Source organism: Mirounga angustirostris, unplaced genomic scaffold (genome assembly GCF_029215605.1).
Source record: "Mirounga angustirostris isolate CCGP_5_RB_7025 unplaced genomic scaffold, mMirAng1.0.hap1 SCAF_4, whole genome shotgun sequence".
NCBI lineage: Eukaryota > Metazoa > Chordata > Mammalia > Carnivora > Phocidae > Mirounga > Mirounga angustirostris.
This window is the reverse complement of record NW_026991712.1, coordinates 176,059,638-176,080,903: the sequence shown is the minus strand read 5'-3', so window position 1 is coordinate 176,080,903 and position 21,266 is coordinate 176,059,638. Positions and strand designations below refer to the sequence as shown.

The 21,266-nt window shown below is 43.8% G+C and overlaps 1 protein-coding gene across 1 annotated transcript in view; it reads left to right on the top strand.

The window, feature by feature from the left end:
- Window positions 1-4,016: 4,016 nt before the first annotated feature.
- MICOS10 (mitochondrial contact site and cristae organizing system subunit 10) overlaps window positions 4,017-21,266 on the top strand; it is a 32,370-nt gene continuing 15,120 nt past the window's right edge. The window contains exon 1 of the mRNA XM_045898554.3: window positions 4,017-4,205. Coding sequence (XP_045754510.1) covers window positions 4,142-4,205 — 64 coding nt within the window. The 5' untranslated portion in view covers window positions 4,017-4,141. The remainder of the gene's footprint in view (window positions 4,206-21,266) is intronic.

Below are 21,266 nucleotides of genomic sequence, written 5' to 3'. Positions count from 1 at the left end.
TTCATCTACCCCTCCGATTCCCCAAAACTAGGCAAAATTAAACCATATTATTTAAGGATGTGTGATCAGGTAACAATGCTTAAAGAAAAGCAAGGAAATGAGTAACATGAAGCTCAGGATAGTGGTTATACTTGCAGGGAGGGAAAGGATGTGATTGGGCAAAGGACTCACTCAGGTGTGGGCTTCTGAGACGCTAGTAATGCTCATTTCATAACAATTTATTTGTTATGCTGTACTTAGACTTTTAGCACTTTTCTGTAGGCTTGTTACATTTCACATATACACATGTAAAATATGGGGGGAGGAGCACCTGGGCTTTAGAACCAGACAAAGAAGCTACTTAGTAGCTGTTTGACTCTAGACACACTGCTAAAGGGGTGAAACCAGCTAAGACCCTCTGGGGAAAGGAGATATGAAACAAAAAAATGTATATCTCCTTTTAAGAAAGGAATTCACTTTTAATTGAAGGGAAATTGAAAAAAAAAAAAAACCCTCCTGGAATCTAAAAGACCTTTATTTATGCAGGTGCTGTGCTATAAAATATTCTAATCTGTGTTGTTAATGAAGCTGGATTTACAACCTAGTAAACTAAACAAAGAGCTTATGTTTAGCTGAGTAACCGGTTGAGGGGGACATCTAGACTACTTAAGTGACAGTTTTCACTCTTTCATTTTTCTTCTATTCAGTGTAAAAAGATGCTAGCTCTCTTGCTGTGAAATTGCTTTATTACAAGATTCTGTCTTTACCCATTTGAAGTGCAAACTTCATTTTTGTGAAACTTGTTCCATACAGTTGGAAGAAGTCCCAGCCGTGATAACAGTGACTTACACAAAGAGTTCCAATTAGGAACCAAGCACTACTTTAGGCAGTTTGGAGTTATACATTTTGACATGACATTGTTAACCTTTGAAGACTTCCTTACTTTGTGTTTGTGACACAAGAACACATTCGTCTTGGGGCGCCTGGGTGGCTCAGTCGTTAAGCGTCTGCCTTCGGCTCAGGTCATGGTCCCAGGGTCCTGGAATCGAGCCCCGCATCAGGCTCCCTGCTCGGTGGGAGGCCTGCTTCTCCCTCTCCCACTCCCCCTGCTTGTGTTCCCTCTTTCGCCGTGTCTCTCTCTGTCAAATAAATAAATAAAATCTATAAAAAAAAAAAAAAGAACACATTCATCTTGTATTTTTACTGCTCCAGCCCTGGAGTCTTGGTCATGTTTCTAAGGAGTCCTGGTATTTAGAAGCCAAGAGCCAGGCTTGCTTATTGCTACTGATGTGTAGTTGCTTTTATTTGTTTGTTTGTTTGTTTGTTTGTTTGTTTGTTTGTTTATTTATTTATTTATTTATTTATTTATTTATTTATTTATAGGTTCCACACCCAGTGTGGAGCCCAACATGGGGCTTGAACTCAGAACCCTGAGATCAAGACCTGGACTGAGATCAAGAGTTGGACACTTAACCAACTGAGCCCCTAGGTGCCCGGTGTCATTGTTTTAGACCCTCTCCTCAGATAGGATCAGGAAATACATACGCATATATTTATATTTATCTCTATTAAATACCATGAGTTCATACCAATACTTTCTAGCAGTGGGGATACAGCAGTGAACAAAACCTTGTGTTGGGAAAGGAACCACAGAAAGAGAGAAAAATAGATACAAGGCTAGGAAATGGCAAAGCTGGGATCTAAACCCAGACAGCCTGGCTCCAGAATTCATGCTATACCATCTGCCTCTGATTGCTTTTGTAAGTTGCTCTCTGCCTTCTGCAAAAGTTTACAACTCTCTTGAATCCAATAAAAATGCCTCTGTCAGTTTCTAAATCTACACAATGCAGAGCCTTGTGCATCTTCCATACAACTTCTCAGAGACTCGGTTTCCAAATTTGTGAAAGTGAAGATACTAATTTCAACCTGCTGTGAGGATAAATGGAATTATATGAGATGCCTGGTGCTATTTGTGACACATCATAGGTATTTAGTGAAGTTAGTTTTGTTTTTTTTTTCTCACACAAATGCTCTACCTCTAGAACAGTGGTTTTAGTTTTAGTTTTTTTTTTAAGTCGGCTCCACACCCAGCACGGGGCTTGAACTCATGACCCTGAGATCAAGAGTCCCAGGCTTTACTGACTGAGCCAGCCAGGTGCCCTGAGAGAATTTTTTTCTCTAATTCATTCAATCAATCATTCATTTATACATTCATTCATTCTTACATCCATTCAAAAAGCATTTATTGAGAATCCAATATATACCAGGCTCTCTGCTAGTCACTGGGGACACAAAAATGGCACAGTCCTCGTTCTCAAAGAGCTCCCAGTCACATCCAAGAGATACACAAAGAATTACAATACAATCTGATATGTAGCTCAGATGAGAACTAGAAGAAGGGTGGTCATGGAAGGAAGCCTTCCTGAAGGAAGGGGCTCTGTCATGGCAAGGACCGGTATAGCAGTTCTACTGTTAAAGTTGCCAAGAATAAATGAATAAATTAATGGGTGAATGAATTCAATTCAGTTCAACAAGCACTTCATAGAAGATCTTACTGTCCAAGGCATTGCACTCTGAACAGGGAGTGTGCAGATGAAGAAGGGGCAGCTCAGGCCCATAATGAGCTTCTAGTTTTACTGGCAGATACAAACATCTATAAAGAGATGTTCTAGGGGCACCTGGGTGGCTCAGTCGTTAAGCGCCTGCATTCGGCTCAGGTCATGATCTCAGGGTCCTGGGATCGAGCCCCGCATCAGGCTCCCTGCTCTGCGGGAAGCCTGCTTCTCCCTCTCCCACTCCCCCTGCTTCTGTTCCCTCTCTCGCCGTGTCTCTCTCTGTCAAATAAATAAATAAATAAATAAATAAAAAATCTTAAAAAAAAGAGAGATGTTCTAATAGAATGTAGAGAATTCTATGGGGTACCCAAGCTACTTGGACAATAAGAAGATAGAGGGGGCTCTGCCCTCTATTAGTGGATGAAGGGGGGCTCTAAGGTATATTAGTGTAGGCTTCCTAGAATGAAGTCTTGGATATATATTCCACAAGTGGATGGAAGTCATTGACAGCTTCTTTTTTTTTTTTTTTTTTTAAGATTTTATTTATTCATTTGACAGAGAGAGAGAGAGAGAACACAAGTAGGCAGAGTGGCAGGCAGAGGGGGAGGGAGAAGCAGGCTCTCCGCCGAGCCAGAGGTGGGGCCCGATCCCAAGACCCCAGGATCATGACCCGAGCCAAAGGCAGCCGCCTAACCGTTAGACTGAGCCACCCAGGCGCCCCTCATTGACAGCTTCTAATCAGGATTAATATGGTCAAATTTGTATCTGTTGGTAGAATGGGGGATGCAAATGGGGAAGGAAGGCTAAAATCAACGCCACCACTAAGGAGGCTGAATTATGAACAGGAGGCTTGAGGCAGACGTTTGATCTGGAGATAGAAGTTGAAAGTGGTTGCAATTACTCAGGGAGAGTATGTAGAGGGAAAAGGGGATTGGTGGACTCCTTGGAACCCACAATCTTTAAGTAGCTGGCAGAGAAAAAGCAACCCTGGAAGGATGAGAGTCGGGAGCAGAACTAGGAAAGGCTGTGTCCCGGGAGTCGGATGAATAAAGAGGAGGAGGAGACAAGGAGGACCAGGAAGGAGGACCTAGTTGTGTCCCGCGCTATGTAGAGGTTCCAAAGCATCCCTTTGATCTGGCCTAGGTGACCTTTGCCAGAGCAGTTTCCGTGGTAGTGGTGCAGGCGGGAGTGAATGAGGGAGGAGAAACAGTGAAGTGAGTACGTGAATGAATGAATCAAGAGCTGTGCCCTCACTTGCCCTGGGAATTTCCAGGGCCAACGTCGGGAGCCGGTGCGGAGGCAGGGCCTTCCCGACAGGGTTCTGGGTGCCGCCCGGGAAGCCTGTCAGCCTCGCAGCACTCAGGTAGGCGTGGCTCCAAGGTCAGGGTCACCTCGGGCCTTCAGGCAACCCGTCACCCCGACGACCAACTGGAAAAGAAAAAAAACAAAAAACGGAAAGGGCGGAAGCATTCAGATCATCTCGCGATATCTGGCAGGCCAGGGCCGGCCTTCCGGGCCTGGAACCCGCGGCCGGCTCTCGCGAGACTTGCCTGGAGTCGGAGCGGGGGGCCCGACCTTAAGAAAAGCGGGAGCTGCGGGTGGGGAACATGTCGGATTCAGAGCTCGGCAGGAAGTGGGACCGGTGCATGGCGGATGCGGTCGTGAAGATAGGTAAGGGGCTTCTCGCCCCTGGCAGGCCCCGGCGGGAGCCGAGCGGCCGGCCCCAGACCCCGCTGGCCAGGCGGGCGGAAGGGAGGCTCCGGGGGAGGTCAGGCCGACCGCCCTGATCCAGCCCCTCGGGCCAGGGCGAGCTGCCCGAACCGGGCGGGAGGTCACTTGGGCGGCGGCGGCGGGGGCGGGGGCACGGGGCCGGCGGAGCCTGGGCCCCTGCGCGAGGTGGGAGGGGAGGAGTCGCAGTTCCGGGGCGGGGGGGGGGGGGTGGGCTGGCAGGTGGCAGGAGAGGTGCGGAGCTCCTCGAGTAGAAAGCGGTCTGCAGGGCACAACCTCGTGCCAGAGGCTGGTCATTCTCTTCCCCGGTGCCACATTGCCCGCAGGGGGCGTGGAGCCCGGTCAGGGGTCACAGTGCTCGCCAGCTGAAACGAGTGCCTTCTAAAGAAGGTCATGTAGACACTGCCAGGCTCTAACGAGCGTCTCTGTCATCCCCGAGTCGTAACCCGATTTATTGGCATCAGAGTAGTCCGCCGCCTGAAATTGGAGACCTAGTGATCTGGAATGAGAATTGCCCTGAGAAGTAAGAGACTGGAGACTTTCTGGTCCTTGGTGTAACTCCGCGGAGCCTTTTAGCACGTGCTCAGTGACGACACAGATTATGAAGTCCCTGCCCGGAGGGGAGGGGAAAGATGGAAGCTCATTTATTGAGCGTATACCAAGTGCCAGGCACTGTGCTAGGTGTGCAACTCAATACATTATCTCATACAGGTCGTGAAATTGAGAGTCAGGTGAACGGATTTGTCCAGGGTCGAGTAAGTGACAAAGTTGCTCATAAATGGCAAAGTTGGAAATATAACTCAGGTTTTTGGCTTCGAGTCCCATGCTTTTTCTTTGATACTAATTCTTTTTTTTTTTTAAGATTTTTTTTTTTTAAATTTATTTAACAGAGATAGAGAGCATAAGTAGGCAGAGCGGCAGACAGAGGGAGAGGGAGAAGCAGGCTTCCCACCGAGCAGGGAGCCCGATGCGGGGCTCGATCCCAAGACCCCGGGACCACGACCTGAGCCGAAGGCAGCTGCTTAACCAACTGAGCCACCCAGGCGCCCCTTTGATACTAATTCTTACCAAATTTGATATTTTTGTATGGAAAATGAGTATTTAAGAGGATTTAGGATTGTGCCCATTGAATGACGGGTGTTGGAAAAGAATGAAGATTGTAAGCACCATGAGAGCAGAGTTCTGGTGACACTGCTGTATCCCCAAGCCCTGTCTCGGTTTTCTTGTGCTTAATAAAAATTGTTGAGAAGGAGTTAATAAGAGGAGTACTTACTTGATCACAGCTGTCCCTTCACCCTTGAATTCATTTACCAGCTGTGTGATTTGGGGCAAGTTGTTGAACCCCTTCCTCCGTTTCCTCATTTGTAAATTGACAATAGTAATTATTATCTCACAGAGTTGTTAGGATTACGAGTTAGTTTAAGTAAAGGCTTGGGTATGAATCACTTATTAAGAATGGGTTATTCTGTAAATGAGCCAAGGAATACAGTTTTTCTTATTGTAAACAGCTCACATTTAGGAGAGAAGATTGAACATGTCGGTATTAGTAAGTACTAAGCAACACGATGGCAGTAGTTAAGAGTGGGAGGCAGACGGCTGAGTTTGAAGTCATCACTCTTGCTCTTCACCCCTGTCCTCACTAGCTTTGTAGCTTTGGGTAGGCTCTCTTCCGTCACTGTGAAATGGGGATAGAAAGACAGATTTACCTAAAAGGATTAGGAAGATTGAAGGATAGTAAAATACATAGGAAACTGAGCACAGTGCTTGGCACTTACATAGTCAGCAAATGGTGGTCATAATAATTGTTGATATTAATACTGTGCCACTGAGGATCACCTGAGGGAGTAGCGTGGCTGTCATTTGTGAGTGGGACATTGGTAGGGGAGGGGTATACACAGGGGAAATAATTAAATGAGGCACAGCGATACATGATTACAGATAAAAGTTGAAGTGAGTGATTCAGGCTCCTTCTCTTGTAGAGCTGTTATAAATCCAGTCAGTGTGGTGATGGGCTGAGGCCATCCAGTGAGAGTTTGCAAGGAAAATGGGCCTTCATCTGACCTTTGGGGAATGACTTGGACTTGGATAGTCAGGGAGGGTGGGAAGACTGGAACAGAGGCCCAGCTGAACTTTTGTAGGGCAGGAGATTGAAGCATGGAGAGGTTAAGAAGCTAGACATGGAGGAGCAGGGGTTAGAACCCAGGCATTCTAGGGCGCCTGGGTGGCTCAGTTGGTTGAGCGACTGCCTTCGGCTCAGGTCATGATCCTGGAGTCCCGGGATCGAGTCCCGCATCGGGCTCCCTGCTCGGCAGGGAGCCTGCTTCTGCCTCTGACCCTCCCCCCTCTCATGTGCTCTCTCTCTCTCATTCTCTCTGTCTCAAATAAATAAATAAATAAATCTTTAAAAAAAAAAAAAGAACCCAGGCATTCTAAATCCAGTGCCCTTACTCCCTGAAGAAGGCTGGTTTGGGTGGGGTCAGAATTGTAAAATGTCTTAGAGAAATTCCACTTTATCTTAATGGCTCTTGAGTTGCCTTTGGCTTTTTCAGATTCATGGTGCGTATTCAACATGGCTGTCCTAAACACCTATCACTTTCTGCTTCTCGGGCTCATTAGGTCTGAGCTGGTGGGGAATCATGGGATTTTTTTTTTTTTTTAATATTTTATTTATTTGACAGAGAGAGACACAGCGAGAGAGGGAACACAAGCAGGGGGAGTGGGAGAGGGAGAAGCAGGCTTCCTGCCGAGCAGGGAGCCCGATGTGGGGCTTGATCCCAGGACATGACCCGAGCCCAAGGCAGACGCTTAACGACTGAGCCACCCAGACGCCCCTCATGGCATGGTTTTAAGCAACAGATATTTATTGAATTGTGGGCCAGTCCGTGGGCAGATAGAGAAGCAGAAGGCATTTCACTTCCCTCAACAGGGAATTGATGTGATATAAATGGAATTTTGGTATGGTTGTTCTGGCAGTGTTTTATACAGAACAGGTCAGGAGTCGAGAAGGCCAGTGGTGCTGTGAATGTGAAGTGATGAAAGCCTGCTCTGTTAGACCAGAGACGAATGGGTGTATTTGAGAAACATCCAACTTTGGGCCCCATTTATCAAATGGAGATAGTAATTCCCACCTCCTAGGCTAGAACAGTGCCAAGTTCATAATAGGAACTCAATAAATGCTATTTTCTTCATCTTTCTCTCCATCTGGTTAACTTTGCATCATTCCGTTTCTTACAAAGATGACTCCAAGGTTAGAATGTGGTTAAGGGGTGATTCAGTGAAGGGAACTTGGACATAAAACTGGAGGGGGGTATGTGCACCTCATTTACACGAAGTAGGGAAAGACTAGAAACTGATCATGGGGGATGGCAGGAGGAAGACCAATGAGAACAGTGATCATGATTTTGGTTGCTCTTCTGCTTACATGATTGAATGGTTTGAGAGTGATAATGAAGTTGAGTAGGGAGTTTTAATTTTGTGGGACAAGCTGAGTTCAGATTTGGAGGGCGTTGTCCCTTTAGTAATGGACTTAGAGAAGGGCATAAGAGCACTGAAGCATAGAAGAGTTACTCGGGGAGCCTGTAGTCTTAGAGGTCTTTGAGACGGTGAAGGGGAGCACACTCTGTAGTGAGCGTATTGGCAGTGAGGTTATGGGACTCTTCAAACCTCCTGGGCTGCTTGCTGCCTGGTCTTTGAGAATGGAGGTGGAGACTCAGAGTGGCCGCCCGCCAGAAGATAGAGGTTTTGTAGGAGATGTAGGCGGGGAAGAGGGGCCAATGCAGGCTTTCAGCTCTGTATTGGTAATTTCATGCTCTGGCTTGACAGAGACTGAAGGGAAGCCAAGGTGGATGGACAGCTCCCTTTGTGAGCGCTTCTCTGTGGTTGGCTGCCTTAAACCTGAAGGTTCTTTTTTTTTTTTTTTTAAGATTTTATTTATTTATTTGACAGAGACAGAGAGAGAGGGAACACTAGCAGGGGGAGTGGGAGAGGGAGAAGCAGGCTTCCCGCCAAGCAGGGAGCCCGACGCGGGGCTCGATTCCAGGACCCTGGGATCATGACCTGAGCCGAAGGCAGGCGCTTAACCAACTGAGCCACCCAGGCGCCCCAAACCTGAAGGGTTTTTGTTCTTTTCACAATGGTTTGCTGAAAAATGACTATTTTCATTGCTCATGTTTAACCTAGATGTAGTACAGCCGAGTTAAAGAGCATATAAGCTTGTACTCAGACAGTAGTTCTTTAAAAAAACTGCTGTTCACGGATCTCTTGCTTGCTCTGAAGCTTGAGCAATGTCTAAACAGAAAATTCTGTGGTTTTATCCTGTAGAAAGAACTACATTTATTCATAAGTACTTTTTCCCTGCCCTTCACTGTCATAAGAAAAGCATTTGTATTTCCCTCATTAATTTTGGTTTTAAAATATCTATTTATTTTGTGTGTAATAGGAGCATGGTAGGATAGGTGGTTTCTAATACGGTTTGACCTAATATATCGAGCCCATGAATCAAACAAAACAAAACAAAACAAAACACATGCCTCCCTGTAATAGACACAATAGGCCATTGTTCTTACACATCTGTTTCTCTCTTTCAGCTCCTGTGCCTTTCCTTTCCTTTCCCCCGTCACACTTTTACCCTTCTCTTTGGCCTGTGTTCTTATTCCTGCTACTCATATGCATTGCCTAGTTCCTCCATAAAGTTTGAGCTTAATGTATCTTTTTTTAAAATAAACTTGTTAGCATTGAATAAGTTCCTAGGTGTTCTGTTTATTCTCCATCACATCACTAATGTTTTTTTTTTAAGATTTTATTTATTGACAGAGAGAGATAAGCGAGAGAGGGAACACAAGCAGGGGGAGTGGAAGAGGGAGAAGCAGGCTTCCCGTGGAGCAGGGAGCCTGATGCGGGGCTCGATCCCAGGACCCTGGGATCATGACCTGAGCTGAAGGCAGACACTTAACGACTGAGCCACCCAGGCGCCCCACATCACTAATTTTTAATAGCACATGGCACCCTCTGAAATTTGTGATTTCTTTCTTTTTTTTAGATTATTTATTTATTTATTTATTCATTCATAAGAGTCTGAGAGAGAGAGAGGCAGAGGCAGAGGGAGAAACAGGCTCCCTGCTGAGCAGGGAGCCCGATGCGGGACTCGATCCCAGCACCCCAGGATCATGACCTGAGCCGAAGGCAGACGCTTAACCATCTGAGCCACCCAGGCGCCCTGCAGTTTCTTTACTTGATTGTCTGCCCTCACTAGAATGTGAACTCATGAGACCCAGAGACCTTTTTTGTTCACTGTTGATCCCCTAACCCCTGGCATAGAGGCGGCATACCATAATTGCTGTTAAATGAATGACATGTATTGCTGAGAATTTTGCAGACTACATTCTCTGCCCGTATTTGCTCTTCAGTGTGTATTTATTAACCGAATGAACTAGCATTTAAATTAAAAAGTCAAGTCAGGTAGATTTCATGTGAATTTCTGCCAGTTCACATGTTTGATCATGTGTCCCTGTAATCTTGGGGCTTGTACCAACTTTTTATTTCATCTGGGGATGTAAGTTATTGTCAGTAGATCTTCATAATAAAGTAGCATTAGGAATGTTTGGGAGTAATCGGCTAAGAAACATGAACCAGAGAGCACTTTTGTATTTAAACAAGTAGAGGGTGATGTTGGTTAAGTGGTAGTGCCAAAGCCTTATTGCAGGAAATTAAAAAGGAGTGAAGAATGTTACATTTTACGAATGGCATGTTCCGTTAGTTTTTATGTGAATGCGTCATTAATGGTTTTTTGCTAATTTTATGGGTGTATTTTTAAGTTTTATCAGATTTATTGAATGCCCTGGTTTTCTTTCTGCACTCAGTTCACGGACTGTGCCGTTCATTTTCCTTGTACATACGGAGTAATTTGTCTTGTGTGTACCCACAGGAATAAATTACACCCTCTTGTTAATGAGAATAGAAGGCAAGGTATCTTGCCAAAATAGAGGGCTTAAAAGCTCTGGGACAGAGCTGGTGCCCTCAGCTTGTGCTTGTCACTCTGGACTGGATGGGCGGTTATATCTGTTTTCTGTTTCCCTGGAAAATAAGATTCCAGGAGATGAGAAAAACCCACTATGAGACTTCGGGAGGTGCTTCCCTGTGATTTGAGAATTTCTAAGCCCTGCAAGTGTGGGTCATGGAAGCACTGCCATTGTCCTCAGAGCCTTGTTATAACTCCCTCTTGAACGCTGGATGTCCATGCTGGCCGGCTGTGACCTCATGACCAAGTCAATGTCTGTGTGACATTGGCCAGGGCCTCAGGGTTGCAGATTTGCCCGAGGAGGCTTGGAGGAAAATCTGATCCCAGTACTTCCTGGATTCATACAGAGGTCCTGGGATCCCTAAGTGACTTGAAAAGTTGTACAATGGACTGTGTCCCTTTCCCCTGCATTTCGCTCCCACTGGGAGGCCAGAGTCCAGAATATCTGGTCTTACTAACTTGTGAATTGGCCAGAAGATCCAAAAGAGGGGAAGGAGATGTCATGGTTGGGGCAGGGTTTGCCCAAGGCTGTGGAAAAGGCTGTCCTGAAAAAGGCTGTCTCTGCAAGCCAGGTATATTCAGCACAGCAGGGTTTTTCATTTTCTTGGTAACAAGGAAAAGTGCAAGGTGTGAGCATTGGGAAGCCGCCCTAGAGTGTGATCCATTCAGTGGACTCTGGGACGTTCACGGTCCTTTCCTTTTCTTTTCCCTGGCTCAGTTGGTAGAGTGTGCGACTCTTCATCTCGGGGTCCTGAGTTTGAGCCCCACGTGGGGCGTAGAGTTTACTTGAATGAATGAATGAATGAATGAAAAAGAAAGGAAGAAAGAAAGAAGCACCTCTCGTGCCTCAGTTTCCTCATTTATAGAATGGTAGTATATTCCTCAGGGGGTTGTTACAAGTAAGGATAAAATGAGATAGTCTCTATAGAGCAATTAGGATATTACCTATACTTGATAAATATTAGCTGTAGGCATGTGAATGAAAGATAGCAGTCATAAGTTAAAATAATTACCACATTTGCTTTTATCTTGCTGCTGTGGGTAGTATGGAAGCCGGATAATCAGTATTCCAGTTTATATATGTAATAGTAATCATTAATGTATGCTCCCCCCCCCCCAAATTTAATGCCAGGCATTGTGGAAAGTCTGGGGGGTGCAGTGTACAGATAATCGGCACCAGCCTTACCCTGGAGGGGCTTACCTTCTGGAGGAATGTGCAAAGAAGGTGGTGACATTGGAGTTCCACCTTGGAGAATATGTAGGCATTTAGTAGGTGGACCAGGTAGAGGACTGCATTCTAGGCCTTGGAAACTGTCCAGGTGGGGTCCCAGAGGACAGAGAGGCTTTGGCTTCTGCAGGGAATGCTGATAGTGGCTGCCATTTATCGAGCACTTAGTGTGTGTTCCCAGATACTGGCATTTTCCATTTTATATACATTATCACATTTAAGCCTTATAGCCTTATGGGGTATTTCCCCCTTTTTTCCCCAGTTTTTTTTGTGATAAAATACACATAACAGAATTTACCATCTGAACTTGTAAAACTGAAACTCTGTACCCATTTAACACTAACTTCCCATTCCTGGCCCCCTGCCCTCCCCCAGCCACTGGCAACCTCTGATCTACTTTCTGTCTCTCTGATTTTGACTTCTCTAAGTACCTCCTGGAAGTAGAATCCTACAGTCCTTGTCTTTTTGAAACGGACTTATTTCACTTTGGGTAATGCCCTCAAGGTTCATAAGTGTGTAGCATATATCAGAATTTCCTCCTTTTTAAATCTGAGTAAGATTCCATTGTGTGTGTATGTGTGTTTGTAACACATTTTGCTTATTCATTCACCTGTGGGTGGATGGACACTACTGTGAATAATGCTGCTATGAACATGGGTAGACACCGGTCTTTTGGAGACCTTGCCTCCAGTTCTTTTGGATACATACCCAGAAGTGGCATTGTTGGATCATATTGTAAATCTACTTTTAACGTTTTGAGGCTCTGCCACACTGTTTTCCGCAGCAGCTGGACCATTTTACATTCCCACCTGGAGTGCACCAGAGTCCTCACCAACAATTGTTACTTCCTTCATGCCTTTTTTTGATAGTAGCCATCCTAATGGGTATAAGCTAGTATCTCATTGTAGTTTCGATTTGCATTTCCCTAATGATTAGTGATGTTGAACATCTTTTCATGTGCTCACTGGCGATTTGTATATCTTCTTTGGAGAAATGTCTGTTCAAGTCCTTTGTCCATTTTTGACTTGGTTTATTGTTGTGTTTTAGGAGTTCTCTCTATATTCTGGATATTAACCCCTTATCAGATACATGTTTCATTTATTTATTTGAGAGAGAGAGAGAGAGCAAGGGGAGAGGCAGAGGGAGAGGGAGAGAGAGAATTCCAAGTAGACCTAGGGAGCCCAATGCTGGATTTGATCCTATGATGCTGAGATCATGACCTGAGCTGAAACCAAGAGTCGGACACCTAACCAACTGAGCCACCCAGGCCCCCTATCGTGGGATTTTGGTAAGGATTGCACTGAATTTGTAGATTGTTTTGGGTAGTATTGACATGTATTAACAAATAGAATACTATTTATTAGTTTTTAATGCTATTTATATTAATGATTTATATTAATACTATTAGTATTAATACCATTTATTCTGTTACCGTAGAATACTATGATATGGATATACCACATTTTGTTTATCCATTTACTAGTTGATGGACATTTAGGTTGTTTGTAGTGTTTTTTTTTTTTTTTAAGATTTTATTTATTTTGGGGCACCTGGGTGGCTCAGTTGTTAAGCGTCTGCCTTCGGCTAAGGTCATGATCCCAGGGTCCTGGGATCGAGCCCTGCATCGGGCTCCCTGCTCTGCGGGAAGCCTGCTTCTCCCTCTGCCCCTTCCCCTGCTTGTGTTCGCTCTCTCGCTGTGTCTCTCTCTGTCAGATAAATAAATAAAATCTTAAAAAAATATATTTATTTTTGTGAGAGAGAGCATGAGCGGGGGGGGGGGGGGGGGGGTAGGGCAGATCCCAGGACCCTAGGATCATGACCTGAGCCGAAGGCAGATGCGTAGCCAACTGAGTCACCCAGGCACCCAGTTGTTTGTACTTTTTGGCTATTACAAATAATGCTGCTGTGATCAAATATACAAGTTTTTATGTGGAGGCCTGTTTTCATTTCTCTTGGGTATGTATGTATCTAGGGGTGGAATTGCTGGGTTGTGTGGCAACTCTTTGGGTAGCATTGAGAAAAACCATGGGATGTGAAGGTGAAGAGTGACATGGTTGGATTTCTGACTTCAGAAAGATCACTGAATTAGCACGAGGAGAATGAATTAGAAAGGACCAAGATGGAGGCAGGGAGATTGATAGTGTGTGACTGCAAATTCATGCTGAAGATGAGGTGATCTGATTAGAGGAAACCAAAACTAAGATGGGGACAGAGGAGTGGAATGGAGAGATACGTCGTGGCGCTGTGCAGCGGTCCTACTTACGGAACTTGAAATGCTCACAAGCGGGAGGAGTGGGGATGATGCCACATCGATATGAGTGGAGAATGGTGTTGCCCTTGACAAACAGGAGAGGCAGGAGGGGAGCCCAAGGAACGTTTTGCAGTTTATTAATTTCTGGTACGTCTTGGGATAGGTCACTGGATATATGCAGCTCATTCAACCGAGATGAAATTGCTTTGCCATGCGTTCATTTTCATGAAAAGAAAGGGTTTGCCTTGTTTCTTCCTTGTTAAGAAAGTAGGACAGTAAATGACTTAGCAGGTGACCTGCCTTAGAATTAACCAGCAGATTTTGTGTATTCATCCAATAATCAATCAAGGGTAGTTAAATTAATTGTGAAGGCCATTTTCGTGTCAAAAAAAAATACTATACGAGAAGAGGCCATTGAATAAGGTCATGGAAAAAGAAAGCAAATTATTGTTTGTCTTTAAATTTCAGTTCATCTGATAAATGTGGGTTACCACAGAGTATTGGTGGCTCACCAAAATTGCCTTTTGGTAGCCTGAGTTTGCAAACTGATCTGTCTCCATTTCATAGAGTGATATCACTTAGGCTAAACTAAAATACTTCAAAGGTTTTTGGCTGTTTATAGGTTTCTGGTTTCAAATTAGTACGTTAATTGTTGAATTAGTAGCCATATTTTGTTTGTTATATGTATTTCTAAACAGTTTCTGAGACCAAAAATACTCTTTCCATTTGCGGCAGCAATATGAATAATGGAACATTGTGATCTTGCTAGAGGAGAATTTTGTGTTAGTATTACAGAATAATGTAATTAGGCACGATACGGAACTTGCAAACATATTTAAATTTTTGTTCTGGCTGTGGTTTCATGCTTTCCTGAAATGTGGCCTGAAACAGTTTATTAGCAAATATGCTGAATTGCTTTCTCTGGCAAGTGCATTTCAGTATTGAATCCAAGTGAAAATACAAATATTTACTTATAAAAGTCTTTTTGGTGTGGTAATATTTTTACTGTGGCCATTGACCCACTAGTAAAATGTGAGGGCATTGCTAGATTGGATCTTGTTTACTTAAAGACCAAGAGAGGGAAAGAGAGAGGAAGCTAACTTTAAGTGAATGCCTGGTATCTGCCACCACCGTACTTGGTACACTAACATATTATCCCCTTTTACCCTCCTAGCAACTTAGTGAGGAAGTTTATATTCTCTCTCTTTTTCTAGCAAGAAAAATAATGCTCAGAGATATTTATAGAAATTGAGAAGCTGCTTTTTATTTTTATTTTTATTTTTTAAGATTTTATTAATCTGACAAGAGAGAGACAGAGAGGGAACACAAGTAGGGGGAGTGGGAGAAGCAGGCTTCCCGCCGAGCAGGAAGCCCGATGCGGGGCTCTATCCCAGGACCCTGAGATCATGACCTGAGCCGAAGGCAGACGCTTAACCAACTGAGCCACCCAGGCGTCCCGAGAAGCTGCTTTTTAAATCTGTATTCAAGTGTAAACAATCCAAAGTCACCAGAGCAGTTTTTAAAATGAAAAATAAAGTTGGAAAAGTAACATTACCTGACATCAAGACTTACTGTAAAGCTATAGTAAATGAGACAGTGGTATTGGAGAAGGGAGACACATCTAGATTGGTGTCCAGAAATAGTCAATAGTTAGTCAAAGATGCCAAGGCAGTTTAACGGGGAATGGAAAATCTTTCCAACAAATTGTGCTAGAATAGCTGGGTATCCACATAGAGAAAAAAAAGTGAGCTTCATTATCGTGCATAAAAATTAACTCAAAAGAATTACAGACCTAAATGTAAAAGCTAAAACTGTAAAACTCCAGAAGAAAACATAGGAGAAAAATCTCTGTGACCTTGAGTTCAGAAAAGATTTCTTAGGTCACAACAAAAGTCACAAAGAAAAAAATTGATACACGGGGTTTGATCAAAATCTAAAACTTCTGCTCTTTGAAAGACACCGTTAAAAGCACAAAAAGGCAAGCCACAGAATGGGAGAAAATATTTGCAGTACATATATCTGACAAAGGACTTGTTCCATAATAAATAAGGAACTCTTGGGGCACCTGGGTGGCTCAGTCGGTTGAGCATCTGCCTTGCGCTCAGGTCGTGATCCCAGGATCCTGGGATCAAGCCCTGCGTCAGGCTCCCTGCTCAGCGGGGAGTCTCATTCTTCCTCTGCTTCTGCCCTTCCCCCCACCCCTCAACCCCCTTGTGCTCTCTCATGCATGTTCTCTCTTTCTCTCTCAAATAAATAAAATCTTATAAAAAAATAAAGAACTCTTAAATTTAATGATAAGAAGACAAACCACCCATTTGAGAAAATGGGTAAGGGCACCTGGGTGGCTCAGTGGGTTAAGCATTTGCCTTCAGCTCAGGTCATGATCCCAATATCCTGGGATGGAACCCGAGTCTGGCTCCCTGCTCAGCGGGGAGTCTGCTTCTCCCTCTCCTTCTACCCCTTCTCCCTGCTCATGTTCTCTCTCTCAGATAAATAAAATCTTAAAAAAAAAAAAAATTGGGTAAAATGTTTGATAAGATTCTTCACAAAAGAAATTATACTAATGGCAAAGAAGCACATGAAAGGATGTTCAGTATCATTGGTCATTAGGGAAATGCAAAATTCAGTCATCATGCGAATACCCCTCCACACCCATTAAATAGTTAAAAAGACTGACCACACTAAAGTCTACTAGGATGTGGAGCAGCTGGAGTCCTGGGGAGCTGTTGGTGGGGTTGTAGAATAGTACAACCATTTGTAAAACTGTTCGGTAGTTTTTTATAAATATACCATCTAGTCATTCTCATAGGTATTTACCCCCCAAGAGAAACGAAAACATTTGTTCACATCAAGTCTTATATATGAATATTCATAGCAGCTTTGCTCATAATGCCCCCAAACTGGGAAGAACCCCGAAGTCCATCAACAGGTGAATGGATAAACAAAATACAGACTGTCCATAAAGTGGGCTATTCATTAATAAAAGGAGCAAATACTAATACATACAACAATATCTATACATTTCACAATCATTATGTTGAGTAACGAGCTAGACATATAAGAGTGTATACTGTATTTCATTAAAAAAAGTTTTTTTTTTTTTTTTAAAGTAGGCTCAGCGCCCAATGTGGGGCTTGAACTCACAACCCTGAAATTAAGAGTCGCGTGCTCTACCAACGGAGTCAGCCAGGCACCCCTACTGTATTCCATTTATATGATGCCATTTGTATGTAAAATTCTAGAAAATGCAAACCAATCTGTAATGACAAAGTAGAGAAGTGGTTGCCTGGGGCAAAGGGTGGAGGGAAGCGTGGACTGCAAAGGGACATAAGGAAAGTTCTAGAGCTGACAGCCGTGTTCTGTCTCACGATTGGAGTGGTGGTGTCACAGGTATATACGCTTGTCAACACTGCAAGTGGCTGCAGTTTATTCTACAGAAATTATACCCCCAAGAGTTATTTAAAACCGGAAAGATGAAAAATACCCCGTGCTGGTGAGGATAAAGGCAACCAGAAGCCTCAGACTGCCTATGGGAGTATTAATCGGTGAACCACTTTGGAAAACTGGCAGTATCTACTAAAGCTAACCATAGGTATATACCCTGTGACACAACAATTTCATGCCTAGGTATCTACCCAGCAGACGCGCACCCATGTGTTCACCAGGTGACTCTCACTGAAATGTTCATAGAACACTGTTCAGAATAGCCCCGACTGGAAACTACCCAAATGCCCATTAGCAGAGAATGGATAAGTAAATTGTGGTACACTGATGTGACGGAGTACTCTTTGGCAGTGATAATGAACGACCTACAACTGTTCACAGTGTTAGACTAACATACTCACTGTGTGATTCCATTTATAGAAGTTTAGAAACAGGCAAAACTATACTTACAGAAGTCAGAATATGATTGCCCTCGGATGGAGAGCTTTGAATAAGGGAGCCCAAGACAGGCTTCTGAGGATGTTGGTAATCTTCCGTGCCTTACTCTGGGTGCTGGTATCTTGGGTGTTTTTAGTCTGAAAATACATCCTGTGGTACACCTGATTGTGCAGCTTCCTACCTATATGTTGTATTTCAGTAAAAAGCTTTTGAAAGACATGTGCTGTCGGGGCGCCTGGGTGGCTCAGTTGGTTAAGTGTCCGCCTCTTGATTTCAGCTTAGGTCATGGTCTCACGGTCATGGGATCAATCCCTTGTAGGGCTCCGCATGCAGTGGGTAATCTGCTTGGGATTCTCCCTCTCTCTCTCTTTCCCTCTGCTCCTGCTCATGTTCTCTCTCGCGTGCACACACTCTCTCTCTCTCAAATAATAAGTAAATCTTAGAAAAAAAGATGTACTGTTACAGAATGGTGTCCTTGATAATTATAAAGTGAGAAAAGCAAGTTGTAAAACATCATGCATGGGGGCGCCTGGGTGGCTCAGTTGGTTAAGCGACTGCCTTCGGCTCAGGTCATGATCCTGGAGTCCCTGGATCCAGTTCCGCATCGGGCTCCCTGCTCAGCAGGGGGTCTGCTTCTCCCTCTGACCCTCTTCCCTCTCGTGCTCTCTGTCTCTTATTCTCTCTCTCTCAAATAAAAATAAAATCTTAAAAAAAAAATCATGCATGATGTGTGATCCCATTTATATAAATGGAATGATAAACTTAATCCAAATTATCTCTTGGGAGTGATGGTGATGCTAGGTGGAGAGGATCATTAACTTTGCTGGTTTTATAATGTAAGCACATAAACACATAAGAACAGTTTCTGTTTAAAAAAAAAACATTATTTAGGGGTGCTTGGCTACTCAGTTGGTGGATCATGAGACTCTTGATCTCGGGGTTGTAAGTTTGAGCCCCATGTTGGCTGTAGAGGTTACTTAAAAAGAAAATCTTAAAAAAAATTTTTTTAAGTTCTTTATGGAGTCCATTTGGTTCTTGTAGTTGAGGATTATGAATAATCTTCAAATGAGTATATTAGGTCTAGTTTTGTTATTTAGCAGGTTAGCACTTTAAGGTGAAAATCTTTGAAGCTTTTTGCCAACTTTGAAATTATATTTGTGTCTGTTCATGGAGTTTCTCATTGGGTGACCTGTTAATGGGTTTGCTTTTGGTGGATGTGATGGCCCATTGTTGCCTTGGAAGACCCCAGTCGAATAACCCCCATGAATTCATAAACTTAAGAGTGAGGAAGCTGAGGGCCTTTAGCTGGAGAAGCAGCGTGGGCTAGTGAAGAGCCAAATGGGCTTGGGACAGTTACTGGCTCTCTCTGAGCCTCAATTTCCTAGTCTGTAGGAAATTGGTTGCCTTTTTTTTTTTTTTTAAAGTAAGCTCCATGCCCAGTGTGGGGCTCCAGACTCAGGAGCCTGAGGTCAGGAGTCATATGCTCTACCTACTGACCCAGCCAGATGCCCCTCTTCATCTGCACACTTGGGGTGCTAGTCCCTACATGGTTTTGATGAGGCTTAGGATAAGATAATAATCTAAGTGGATGTGAAAGCACTTTATAAATTGTAAACCCCTAGACGGGTGGTTCTCCACTGGGAGGGGTTTACCACTACCTCCTACCCCTGGGGACATTTGGCCATGTCTGGCGACTTGGGTGGTTGCCATATAGGGGATGGGGGAGTGGGAGCGCTGCTGACATCTGGTAAGTAGGGGACGGGGATGCTGTCAAACACCCTACAATGCGCAGAACAGCACCAAAGAATTGTACACCCTAAATGTCAGTAGTCGAGGTTGAGAAACCTTGCCCCAGGCTTATGTAACTTCCCTAAACTTCTTACTCTCTATGGCTCCCCTGCCACAGCCTTTCAGACTAATACACAACACGGTTCATATATTCATATACCTGTATGCACATACTTTTTCAGCAACTGAAATCGAGGGGGGAAATGAATTAAAAAAAGGAATAAACAGAATAATTAGAATGATTTTAAGGAAAGCATAGCCCATTATTTCTAGGGCCTTTAAAAAAAAAACACACACCACATGTATGCATATGAGAAGGATATGGGATATGAGAATATGAGTCAATATTAACAAATGATGACAGGGAGCCAAGTAGCAAAATGGTGTGAGGCACAGCTGGGAGAGCGGGCAGATCGTGGTGCTTTTTTTAAAGAACTATACAGACTTTCTAGGGGCGCCTTGGTGGCTCAGTCGTTAAGCGTCTGCCTTCGGCTCAGGTCATGATCCCAGGGTCCTGGGATTGAGCCCCGCATCGGGCTCCCTGCTCTGCGGGAAGTCTGCTTCTCCCTCTTCTACTCCCCCCTGCTTGTGTTCCCTCTCTCGCTGTCTCTCTCTCTCTCTCTCTGTCAAATAAATAAATAAAATCATTAAAAAATAAAAAATAAAAAAAAATAAAAAACTATACAGACTTTCCAAAGTCGTTTCAGTTGGATATCTTCAGGTAGAATTTAGAACTATTTGATTAATAGTTAACAGTGTATATGGGGAGGAATTGAAATCCAGTGTGTTTATGTCAAGTTTCTTTATCCAACCTAAAGCTGCATTAGAATGCTTAGGATAATTTATAATTACTGTAACACTCTGACGTAATTGTTGACAGATTTCTAGACTGACTTCGACAAATGTTTATGAGTCAGAACAAATGTTTCTGATTGTCAGAACCTGCACATGTAAACCACTCGAAATTTCTGTCTGATAGATTTTAAATGATTAACTAAAGCGAATGATTTAAGCAACATAATTCACCTTTTATTAGGAAGCAGTCCTAAGAAGGCTGCTACTTTCTTGGCATCATCTCAAATGATTAAATTGAAATCCATTAGTTGGAGATTTTTTTTTTTTTAACCATTTTGGTACAGGCCTATATGTGACAAACCCTGAACTCGTGAGCTCATAAATATCCCATTCTGACTAGAAGCAAAAATAGAGTATTTTATTTATTCCTGCTCTAGTCATACATTGTCTTAACATTAGAATATGTGCTACCAGTCTTACGAATTCCCAGAAAAGATTGGCTGTGACCATCAAAAACGCACACTTATTTTTTTCTTGTTTCCACTACAACTTGAAATTCATTTTATTTCAGCTCATAGCTTCTTTTTTTTTTTTTTTTTTTTTTTTAAAGATTTTTTATTTATTTGACAGAGAGAGATACAGCGAGAGAGGGAACACAAGCAGCGGGAGTGGGAAAGGGAGAAGCAGGCTTCCTGCCGAGCAGGAAGCCCGATGTGGGGCTCGATCCCAGGACCCTGGGACCATGACCTGAGCCGAAGGCAGACGCTTAATGACTGAGCCACCCAGGCGCCCCTCAGCTCATAGCTTCTGTTTTAGAAGACTTTTTTTTCTTTACTCAGTTTATGAAAATTGAATTCTTGGTTTCTTCTTTTTTTTTATTTGACGAGAGAGAGAGAGAGAGAGAGGCAGCTAGAGAGGGAACACGAGCAGGGGGAGTGGGAGAGGGAGAAGTAGGCTTCCCGCCGAGCAGGGAGCCCAATGTGGGGCTCGATCCCAGGACCCTGGGATCATGACCTGAGCCGAAGGCAGATGCTTAATAACTGA